General features: G+C 42.4%; 1 protein-coding gene across 4 annotated transcripts in view; it reads left to right on the top strand.

The window, feature by feature from the left end:
• The window catches only part of LOC120492429 (neuronal pentraxin-1), a 132,688-nt gene that overhangs the window by 40,177 nt on the left and 79,812 nt on the right, over positions 1-12,699 (top strand). For 2 of the 4 annotated variants that reach the window (XM_089134058.1, XM_089134057.1), the window contains exon 3: positions 9,603-9,722. The exons of the other annotated variants lie outside the window; for them this stretch is intronic. In XM_089134058.1, coding sequence (XP_088990184.1) covers positions 9,603-9,722 — 120 coding nt within the window. The remainder of the gene's footprint in view (positions 1-9,602; positions 9,723-12,699) is intronic. 4 annotated transcript variants of the gene reach the window in all.

The following is a 12,699-nucleotide window of genomic DNA, read 5'->3' as shown; positions in this document are numbered from 1 at the left end:
CACCGAGTTTGGTTGTTATTGGTAAACACATGCGTTGTAATTTGATGTATTTCTCCTAGGACAACTATTCAAACAACCCATAATTCTCAACTTCCATTTTAATTGTCGTAAAACTTAGAGCACGAAAGTTGTTTGGCCTGATGTGATATATAATTGTACCGAGTTTCATATTAATTCACGCAAGTGTGTTTGATTTATGGACAAATGTTCGAATCCCAGTCCAGGGGGCGCTGTCGAGCCGCCCTGCCACACCCGATGACCAGCTTCAGCCCGGCCCTGATGGCCATGGGTTCTGACCCGTGTGCAAAGTTTCAAGAGTTTTAGAGGATGTTAAGGCCCCCGAAAATGCCAGAGAAGTCGCACACAGCAAATAAAGGGTTAAAATTAACCTGACAGGTGCCCCTCCTCTCACTCACACAGAGAGACACTGAGAGACTGGCAAAATTCTAAGATTTTCTCTACATTCAAACAAAGATATCTGACTTTCTGTGGGTCCTAGCTAATGAGTGTCAATTAGAAAGTTGTCCGGCTCGAGGAGTACAATATACATACCGATTTTTGTAACTCTAGTTAAAACTAACAACCCCACTTTTGTCAAAAGGTGGTGCTACTGAGCCCTCACCACACCCGTTTCTGAAACTTTGCACATGTCTACTGGCTAATAAATGTGATGTGTCTGTCGAGTTTCATGCGATTTGAAGCATGCTAAGGGTCTCAAAAGCATCCTAAAAGAATGGTAAAGTTTGATGCGTTGCCACGGCAACAGTTTAAAAGATATCAAGAATCCATTCACAGGTCTACATCTGCCGTATATTTACATTATACAGATTAAGTTTGAAGCAAATCGGGTAAAAATAAAAGGGTGATTTCAAAGCATTTTGAAAGTGACACACTTCCTGCTGCCAGTTGGTGGCGCTATAATTTTGACTCACAATAGTCACATCCATGTGATCGTCCTCTTACAGCGAACACACTGCTGAAGTTTCATCAAGATCAGTTAATGTATGCTGAAGTTATAACACACTTCCTGTTTCACGTTTCTCGCCATAATTTCGTTTCCTCGCCACGGCCAAACCGTTCGAGATATCAAAAATCCCCTCGCAAACTTTCATCCTCAATGCCTTGACTTCATGCTGACTGAGTTTCGTGCCGTGTGTTTGAATTCTCTAGGAGGAGTATTGCACATTCCATTGCGAGCGTTTTACAAACAAACCTCAATAGCCGACTTCCTGTTGGGCTGGGGTAAAAAGTAAGAGTGTGAGGTATATATGAACGACGAGATCAACATGTGTACCGAGTTTCATATTATTACATGCAAGCGTGTTTGAGTTATGGACCAAGTGTTCGGACCCCGTTCCAGGGGGCGCTGTCTAGCCCCCCTGCCACACCCAGGTACCATCTTCAGCCCGGCTCTGATGGCTGTGGGATCTGACCTGTGTGCAAAGTTTCAAGAGTTTTCAAACCCGTTAAGGGCCCCAAAAGCCGCTAAGAGTCTCAAAATCATCAAAAAAAAAGAATTTTAAAGTTTGATGCGTTGCCACGGCAACAGTATCAAAGATATCAAGAATCCATTCACAGGTCTTCATCTGCTATGTATTTACATTATACAGATTAAGTTTGAAGCAAATCGGGTAAAAATAAGAGGGTGATTTCAAAGCATTTTGAAAGTGACACACTTCCTGCTGCCAGTTGGTGGCGCTATAACTTTGACTCACAATATTCACATCCATGTGATCGTCCTCTTACAGCAAACAAACTGCTGAAGTTTCATCAAGATCAGTTAATGTATGCTGAAGTTCTGACACACTTCCTGTTTCACGTTTCTCGCCATAAGTTCGTTTCCTCGCCACGGCCAAACCGTTCGAGATATCAAAAATCCCCTCGCAAACTTTCATCCTCAATGCCTTGACTTCATGCTGACCGAGTTTCGTGCCGTGTGTTTGAATTCTCTAGGAGTAGTACTTCAAATTCCATTGCGAGTGTTTTATGAACAACCCTAAATAACCGACTTCCTGTTGGGCTGGGGTAAAAAGTAATAGTATGAGGTATATATGTACGATGAGATCTATATGTGCACCGAGTTTCATATTATTACATGCAAGCGTGTTTGATTTATGGACCAAGTTTTCGGACCCCGTTCCAGGGGGCGCTGTCTAGTCCCCCTGCCACGCCCGGGTACCATCTTCAGCCCGGCCCTGATGGCCGCGGGTTCTGACCCGTGTGCTAAGTTTCAAGAGTTTTTGAGCATGTTAAGGGCCCCAAAAGTGCCCGAAAGTCGTATAAATAATAATAATAATAATAATAAATATAGCTGCGAGCAGCGATGAAGGGCCCAAGCCGGTGCCACCGCAACCCCGGTTCCTTAGTTACCTAAAAGCACCAGGGTGGCCATGCCACTGGCTTTGGCCCTTCATCGCAGATCACAGCTATATATATATATATATATATATATATATATATATATACACTGTATATATACATATATATATGAAGCCGGTGGCACCGCCACCCTGGTGCCTTTAGGTTTATTGTGCACGACATGCAAAATGTAACCCTGCTTTGACTGATGCAAGCTCTACAGCACAGTTTATAGTAAGAAAGAATATAGTAAGAAAGAAAAGTAAGCTGTTACTCTGAGATGGTTTGGGAAACAAACATTCATCATGTCGCATTGGTTTTAGTTACTTGTCCTCGAACAGAGCCCTAATCTGTTTATATTTCAGTTACACATTCTACATTGATTAAAAAAGAAAAATCAAATGTGTTTTTAATTCATACAGAAATAAAATATTTATAATTCAGCTGAGAATAAAGTTAGTTCAAATTTTAAGAAAAACAAATATATGATCTGAAATATAGCACATTCATTTTTAAATTCATTCAGGTTCAATTACCAAAAATACAATCTTAATTTAATTTAAAGCAAATAATAAATCTAAAATATATGGGTTATATGCATATTTTGTAAAAAAAGAAAAAAGAAGAAAGAAAGATATATATCCAAAAACACAAGGCCTTAAACTTTAACAAGGGTGCAACTCTTATCACTACAACAAACATAGTCACACACACAAGTCAAGTCACTTACATTTTATATGCAATATTGACTTTTTAGATGCAATATTGACTTTTTTCTGTTTCAGCAGAGAAAATAGTTAAACAAAGATGATAAGATCACAGCGACCCATCGCGCATCTCAAAGCAATGTGTTTTCTCATTACTGAATGATTCAGCATTTTGAATCCATGACTCGTTCATTAAGACGGTCATCTGGCGACACCTTATGGTGATTTAGGGTTATGTTTAAAAGTATCGTTCTTTACAGCGATTTTTAATTGACTCCTGTTAAACCAATCTCGTAACATTATTGTGTAACCGATTTAATTTGATCAGCCTTACCTAGGGTAACAGCCCTATAGTGTCTTATTATTCTAAATTATTGAATTTATTGATCAAATTTACTAATGAAAAATGAAGCATACATTTATTAAGACTAGGCTGCCCTGCAGATATTAGGCTACAATATGCAGATTTAAATATACCATTTATCAAATAATCTGTTTATTTTTAGGTTACACATTACATTGTTTAAAAAATAAAAATCAAATGTGACCCGCTCTGGCGAAATGAGTCGGAAGTTGCAACCTTCCATTTTAAGATATGGGCCGATTATGTGGAAAAACCATGAAATAACAAAAAAAAAAAAAAAAAAAAGGTTTTTTTTGCTAATTTCAAAGAACAGACATTCAAAAATAATCTCACAGGGTTTCGTAGTCGAGATAATTGAGTAAAGGTATTTAAATAACGATTAAAGTTGTCAAAGCTTTAAATTCGCTGAAATAAACATTGCTCTTCTCAACTCCCCTCGTCACCTCTGAGCATTTCCCGGGTATCCCCTGAAACGTTGAACTCACTGGAGGCTTCTAACCTAAACTGCGTGAGTATATTTATCTGCAAGAAGAATATAGCCTATGTAAGGCTGTAACGATCGCGACACTCAGATCCACGAACCTGTGTCGCGGTGTGAGAAGACAGAATCACGACACCGACACGTCCCTTCAACTCCCGAAGTTATCCTTCACGTCCAGACCCAATGCTAGCTACAACATCTTTAAATTACTATAGTATTATTTGAAGTTAACATTATAAAATACGTAGACTTACACCACAAAACTTAAATTATTACTATTTTTTTTTTTTAAATTGGGCAATTTCAGCATTATGGAGGAGATCCAATTCCCAGATAATTAAATATTTTAATAAATTGGCCTATGTGAACCACACTGCACAAACCAAAAGTAATACTCACCCGATGAAGAAGGGTTGACTCTCTCCAGAACATAAAATCTTTATTTTATTTTCCGTGTTCGCATTTATGAGGAAAAACAATCCGAACGTGACCGTTCTCTGGAAGCAGCACTAAAACTTTCACATAGCTTAAACATGCAAGCACAAAGCCTTTATTTAAAGTAAATTTCGTTTTAAAATAATTATCTAAATTTAAATCAATGTTTCATCAACCAATTACTAGGATTAAATAATAAGAAATAAATTGCAGACAATAGGCTAGGCCTAATCACAACGCGGAGACGCGCGGCACGTGAACTGAAGCTTGTCTCATGAACCGAAAGTCAGCGTATAAGGTATCCTCACAGACATATATATTGAAATGTCTACTTTTAAACACAACCATTCAAAATGAAAGAAAACAGACTGCTCTCTGCTTATGTGGGCTAATCCGTATGAAAACTGAATTTCTCTCTGACTCCTCTTTAATCTTTCTGATTTTAGAACATTTTTGTAAAAGTGACTTTTTAATTATTTATTTCAAAAAAATTAAAAAATAAGTTGAGTTTCAGCCTCGTTAAATTGCATTTATATATGTTAATCTATTTGGTCAAATTAAGCTATATAAAATAAATAGTTTATCCCTTAAAATGCTATGGATTTTGAAAGATATCAAAAAAAAAAAAAAAAAAAAAACGGGCAAAAAAACTTTAAAAGCGATTTTCTTAGGTTTTCAATTGGAAAAAAAAGGGCAGACGACCAGAATTCAAATCTGTATATCGTTACAACCATTCAAGGTATGACCAAGGTATCATTTGAAAGCTTACAGTGTCCTCTTTCCATTAATATCAAAATCTCAATTTTTAAATTTGGGTCACTGTGACTAATTTTGCTGGATCAGGTCGGTCACAAATGTGTTTTTTATTGTAGTATTATTTTATACAGAAATACATTATAATTATATATAATATACAAAATATAACCGTGGGCGCGATTAAACAGTGTTACAATAAAACTCAACATTGTGTTTTTTAAAAATAAATTCAAATAATACAAATCCCGAAATTGCGCTAATTTTAAAATTAAACTAAAACTCATGGCTGCACAAGCATTCATAACTGTGCGCGCCAACAGCGAGGAACCAGCAGAACAGAGTGAACGTTCATTCTGTTTAGTTCAATCCTACTTAATAGGAATTTATTTAAAATGCTTGCTCTACTCCACAACATTAATGTCTTGTGCGGATATCTGTATTTTGACTTTCGGTTTTAAGTAAGCGATTTAAAAGTTCCCGAGTCCCAGCGGAGTCACACGTTGATTAACCGGTGGGAATATACACAATAGGCCTACCTGATATTGAACACAAGAGGGCAGTATAGCACTACGTATGACTCAGATTATTTTTTCTTCTTCTGAATTTTAAAACCATTCTGGCTGTTTTTGAACGTAAACATAATTCTTAAATGAAAAAAGGGAAAAACTGGTTTAATTATAATATTTGTATAATTTAATTTAGAAACAAATGATGTATAATTACATTTTTAGAAGATATGAGGCTTTTAGTGTTTACTGTTTACTTTTTTGACATTACTTTAATCTTTTGCCAAAGTTGCACATGCCTACTGGCTAATAAATGTGATGTATCTGTCGAGCTATCTGTATCTATCTGTTTCAAGCAATTTCAAGCATGCTAAGAGTCCCAAAAGTATCAAAAAAGAATGTTAAAGTTTGATTTGTTGCCACAGCAACAGTATCAAAGATATCAAAAATCCATTCACAGGTCTACATCTGCTGTATTTTTACATTATACAGATGAAGTTTGAAGCAAATCGGTTAAAAATAAGAGGGTGATATCAAAGCATTTTGAAAGTGACACACTTCCTGCTGCCAGTTGGTGGCGCTATAACTCTGACTCACAATAGTCACATCCATGTAATCAGCCTCTTACAGTGAACACACTGCTGAAGTTTCATCAAGATCAGTTAATGTATGCTGAAGTTATAACACACTTCCTGTTTCACGTTTCTCGCCATAATTTTGTTTCCTCGCCACGGCCAAACCGTTCGAGATATCAAAAATCCCCTCGCAAGCTTTCATCCTCAATGCCTTGACTTCATGCTGACCGAGTTTCGTGCCGTGTGTTTGAATTCTCTAGGAGGAGTATTGCACATTCCATTGCGAGCGTTTTACAAACAAACCTCAATAGCCGACTTCCTGTTTGGCTGGGGTAAAAAGTAAGAGCGTGAGGTATAGATGAAACGATGAGATCAACATGTGTACCGAGTTTCTTATTATTACATGCAAGCGTGTTTGATTTATGGACCAAGTGTTCGGACCCCGTTCCAGGGGGCGCTGTCTAGCCCCCCTGCCACACCCAGGTACCATCTTCAGCCCGGCTCTGATGGCTGTGGGATCTGACCTGTGTGCAAAGTTTCAAGAGTTTTCAAACCCGTTAAGGGCCCCAAAAGCCGCTAAGAGTCTCAAAATCATAAAAAAAAAGAATTTTAAAGTTTGATGCGTTGCCACGGCAACAGTATCAAAGATATCAAGAATCCATTCACAGGTCTTCATCTGCTATGTATTTACATTATACAGATTAAGTTTGAAGCACATCGGGTAAAAATAAAAGGGTGAGTTCAAAGCATTTTGAAAGTGACACACTTCCTGCTGCCAGTTGGTGGCGCTATAACTCTGACTCACAATAGTCACATCCATGTGATCGTCCTCTTACAGCGAACACACTGCTGAAGTTTCATCAAGATCAGTTAATGTATGCTGAAGTTATAACACACTTCCTGTTTCACGTTTCTCGCCATAATTTCGTTTCCTCGCCATGGCCAAACCGTTCGAGATATCAAAAATCCCCTCGCAAACTTTCATCGTCAATGCCTTGACTTCATGCTGACCGAGTTTCGTGCCGTGAGTTTGAATTCTCTAGGAGTAGTACTTCAAATTCCATTGCGAGTGTTTTATGAACAACCCTAAATAACCGACTTCCTGTTGGGCTGGGGTAAAAAGTAATAGTATGAGGTATATATGAACGATGAGATCTATATGTGCACCGAGTTTCATATTATTACATGCAAGCGTGTTTGATTTATGGACCAAGTTTTCGGACCCCGTTCCAGGGGGCGCTGTCTAGCCCCCCTGCCACGCCCGGGTACCATCTTCAGCCCGGCCCTGATGGCCGCGGGTTCTGACCCGTGTGCTAAGTTTCAAGAGTTTTTGAGCATGTTAAGGGCCCCAAAAGTGCCCGAATAGTCGTATAAATAATAATAATAATAATAATAATAATAATAATCCTAAGGAAAACAATAGGGCCTTCGCCCTTTCAGGGCTTGGGCCCTAAATATAGCTGCGAGCAGCGATGGCGGGCCCAAGCCGGTGGCACCGCAACCCCGGTTCCTTTAGTTACCTAAAGGCACCCGGGTGGCGGTGCCGAAGGCTTTGGCCCTTTCATGATTAAATGTTAAAACGGCTTGCCATACTCTGTCATTTCGACTAGTCAAAATTATGTTACAGATATCTTAAATGATAATACAAACTATCCAAAATGTAATTACGACTAGACAGAAAGACGTTGTTGATATCTACAATGTTAATTCCGGATAGGCAAACTTAGCTTTTAAATGTTAAAAGAGCTTGCCATACAGGGACGTAGGCTCAGAGAGAGGCTCACCATATTCAAACCAAAATATCGGACTTCCTCTTGGTCCGAGCTAATGACTATGTAATAGAAAGTTGTCCGGCTTGAGGAGTAAAATGTATATACCGATTTTTGTAACTGTAGATAAAACTAACAACCCCACTTTTGTCAAAAGGTGGCGCTATTTAGTCCTTGCACCATGCCCGTTTCTGAAACTTTGCACGTCTACTGGCTAATAAATGTGATGTATCTGTTGAGTTTCAAGCAATTTCAATTTCAATTTGACTGTTGAAAAGAAGTGCGCCGATTAGATACTCAGGATCGGTATCGGCTCTGACACTGCCATCTTTGACGAGGCTGATTCAAATTCTATATTGTGCATATACTATTCTATGTAAGGCACAAAGGCACAAAAACTTTCTAAAGTACCATAAAGTTTTTGTGTACTGTATTATAAGTGTTCTGAAGCTATTATGTGATATAGAAATTCATATTTAAGTCATTAAATTCAAGAACACGTTAACTTTTCCCTCTCTGCGCCTGTCAGTCATTCTCCATTCAGCATTCAAACAGCACGTCGCATTCGGTTACAGTCAATGATGAAACGATCTTCAAGATGATTCAATGTTAATCCTATTATACTGGGTCTTTAAGATAAAGGTCTAAAGGTCTATATTTTCGAATGAAGAAACTTTTTCTTGCTGGACTTTATTGCTGTAACTTAATCTTGTTACTTTCTACCGGGTGTCAGACGCTGTCGGTTAGATCACAACACTAGAGTCAGAGCACTATAATTGTTCTTCACGCACACAGTAACTGAAATTTAAAACCTTTAAAAGAAAAGGCTCAATAAACTATTGCATAGATAGATAATGTATAATACACTGTTCATAAATATGTATTTCCTTTGTGCTTTGAACTTTTCAATACGGACTCAATGCGCTGTAACTTCATGTGGCTTCAAGCACATCATTCTCCGCTCGGGATGCACATAAGTGCTTTGTGCTGCACCGTATTAGAGCCGTAATATCATAATGCAGTGACGTAATGACAGATTATTAATTGCCTTTCAATTATATGTTGCTGCGTCATTAAACATCTGTCCTATGCATTTCAAACATTTATAGCAGCCATGGCTATATCTTTTTATGATTTTTGTTATCTTGTTTTTCATGAATGTATTTTTTAAAAATAAGAGCAATGTGTATTATCTATTATTAATATAGTTTATAATAGCATTTTTGTCATAGATTATGACAAAGTAATCATATGATCCACCAGCGAGGAACCAGCAGAACAGAGTGAACATTCTTTCTGTTTAGTTCAATCCTACTTAATAGGAATTTATTTAAAATGCTCGCTCTACTCCACACCATTAATGTCTTGTGCGGACATCCGTATTTTGACTTTCGGTTTTAAGTAAGCGATTTAAAAGCTCCCAAGTCCCAGCGGAGTCACACGTTGATTAACCGGTGGGAATATACACAATAGGCCTACCTGATATTGAACACAAGAGGGCAGTATAGCACTACTGTCACAGAACAGAATGGCACAGACGGGTGAGTTTGAACAAGGTTTATTGAATGACAGTCACAGGATGGTAAGTAGCGTGCTAGTTGAAGTTGATGAGAGTATGAACAGTCTGATGATGTTTTCCTTATCTGAACAGGAACGGATGAATGGAGAGCTGACCGGAACAGCGGAGCTTGGAGACTGAAGAGGACTGGCAGCAGACGGGGACCAGGGACCGGAACAGACGGGAGAATGACGGGTTGGAGATACAATGCAGGTAAGTGGTATCAGGAACGTAATGTAGCGATAGCGAGTCTGTAATCGTGGTTGAGACGAGACCAGACAGTGAGTGACTGAATGAGGTGAGTATATATGGAGTGGATGATAGTCCGGATAAGTGATGGCAGGTGGTGACGACAGGTGATGATGATTAGTAGTCAGGGGAACCGGAACGAGTGGGCGGAGTGCAGGTATCTGGTGCTGACGCAGATGGATCCGTGACAGTACCCCCCCCCCCACGGCCAGCTCCAGCTGGCGGGCGGGACCGACGACGGGGACGGCCACGGCCCCTGGGTGCAGGACGACCTGGATGGGCCGAATGGAAGTCCTGGAGTAGGGTGGGATCAAGAATGTCCTCCCGCTGAACCCAACATCTCTCTTCCACCCCAAAACCTTCCCAATCGACGAGGTATTCCAGAAGGCCGCCCCGTCGCCGGGAGTCGAGGATCTCTCGCACTTGGTAGATGTTATCATCCTCCGGATCCACAGGAGGAGGGGGCACGTCCGCAGCACCAGACCCTGGGGAGGAAGGAGTGAGAGGATTAGTATAGGGCTTGAGGAGGGAGACATGGAATGTAGGTGCGATGCGGTAGTGAGCTGGAAGAGTGAGTCGATAGGTGACGGGGTTGATCTGCCTCTGTATGGCGAACGGACCGATGTATCTGGGACTCAGCTTACGACAGGGCTGTCGGAGACGGATGTCCCGGGTGGAGAGCCAGACCAGTTGACCCGGATGGTATTGGGGAGTTGAGGCACGTCGAACATCCGCCTGGGTCTTGTGTCTGCGAACAGCCCGCTGGAGGTGAGTGTGGGCTGAGTCCCAGACCCTCTCGCTCGTCTGGAACCAGTGGTGGACTGCTGGAACATCTGATGGTTCACCGGACCAGGGAAACAGTGGAGGTTGGTACCCGAGTATGCACTGGAAGGGTGTGAGCCCTGTGGTGGATTGACGGAGAGAGTTTTGTGCATACTCGGCCCACGGCAGGTAGCGGCTCCAGCAGTCCTGATGGTCGTGGCAGTATGACCGTAAGTATCTCCCGATTTCCTGGATCTTCCGCTCAGTCTGGCCGTTGGACTGGGGGTGGTATCCTGACGTAAGACTGACGGAAACGCCCAGGAGATTGAAGAAGGCCTTCCATACACGGGAGATAAATTGTGGACCTCTGTCAGATACGACATCCTCGGGGATTCCAAAGTTTCTGAAAACGTATTGGAATAGTGCTTCAGCAGTCTCAAAGGCAGTGGGAAGGCCAGGGAGAGGAATGAGTTTGCAGGCCTTGGAGAATCGGTCGACTACCACAAGAATGCAGGTATGATTGTGGGAACGGGGAAGGTCGGTGACAAAGTCGACCCCCAGATGGGACCAGGGTCGAGTGGGGATTGGTAGGGGAGTGAGCTTGCCTTCAGGAAGATGACGGGGAACCTTGGCCATGGCACAGACTGAGCATCCCCTGACGTATCGGGAGATATCCTGGGCCATACCCGGCCACCAGTAACGCTGTTGGACGAGCGAGAGAGTTCCTTGGCTGCCTGGGTGTCCAGAGCCCGGAGAGGTATGTACTGAGTCCATGAGGGACAGGCGTAGGCGTGTCGGGACGTAAACCCGTCCCTCTGGACCTCCCGGCGGAGCAGGTTCGGCTTGAGTGGCATCTGAAATGTGATCGTCCATACTCCACTGAATGGGACTGACGACGATGGCTGGAGGGAGGATGGTCTCGGGACTTAGAGGAGGAGAGTTGGGCTGGAACTGTCGTGATAATGCGTCTGCTTTTACATTTTTGTGTCCAGGGCGGTAGGTAACAGAGAAGTTGAAGCGGGTGAAAAAGAGGGCCCAGCGAGCTTGACGGGGATTGAGTCTTCTAGCCTCCCGGAGGTATTCGAGATTCCGGTGGTCCGTGATAACTGTAAACGGATGTTGAGCCCCCTCCAGCCAGTGTCTCCATTCCTCCAAGGCCAGTTTGATGGCTAGCAGCTCTCGGTTGCCGATATCATAGTTCTGCTCCGCCGGGGACAGTTTCTTGGAATAGAAGGCACATGGATGGAGTTGCAAAGGAGTCCCCTGCCGCTGAGAAAGAACCGCTCCTACCCCAGAGGTGGAGGCATCCACTTCCACGATGAAGGGTAGAGCTGGATTGGGAAGGGAGAGGGTAGGAGCGGAGCTGAAGGCCCTTTTCAAGCTGTCAAACGCCCGTGTGGAGTCGGTGTTCCAGGACAGAGACTTGGCCCCGCCCTTGAGGAGATTAGTGAGAGGGAAGCAGGTCTGACTGAAGTTTTTGATGAAGCGGCGATAGAAGTTAGCAAACCCAAGGAACCGTTGAAGGTCTTTCCGAGAGGTGGGTTGTGGCCAGTTGTTAACGGCATCCACCTTCCTCTGGTCCATGGTTATACCGCGGGGAGTGATGAGGTAGCCCAGGAACTGAACGGTGGTTCGATGGAATTCGCACTTTTCTAGTTTCAGGAAGAGTTGATGGTCTCTGAGGCGTTGGAGTACGGTTTGGACATGGCGGATATGAGTGGGTAGATCGGGAGAGTATATGAGGATATCATCGATATAGATGATGACAAATTGGTGTAGTAGGTCTCTGAAGATCTCGTTCATGAACCCCTGGAACACGGCGGGTGCGTTGGACAATCCGAAGGGCATGACGAGGTACTCGTAGTGCCCCGCGGGGGTGATGAACGCTGTCTTCCACTCGTCACCTTCACGGATGCGGATGAGATTGTATGCGCTCCGGAGATCGAGTTTGGAGTAGACAGTAGCCCCACGGAGTTGTTCCAGAGCGGCGGGGACCAGAGGAAGGGGATAGCGGTATTTGACGGTGGATTGATTGAGAATACGGTAATCGATGCAGGGGCGCAAGCCTCCGTCCTTCTTGCCCACGAAGAAGAAGCTTGATGCGGCAGGGGACGTGGATGGTCGAATAAATCCTTGACTTAAGGCTTCCTGGATGTACTCCTCCATGGCCTTCTGCTCC

Source organism: Pimephales promelas, chromosome 8 (genome assembly GCF_988280905.1).
Source record: "Pimephales promelas chromosome 8, fPimPro1.hap1.1, whole genome shotgun sequence".
In the NCBI taxonomy this organism is placed as follows: Eukaryota; Metazoa; Chordata; class Actinopteri; order Cypriniformes; family Leuciscidae; genus Pimephales; species Pimephales promelas.
The sequence above is the reverse complement of the archived record's forward strand: the minus strand, read 5'-3'. Positions and strand labels throughout refer to the sequence as shown.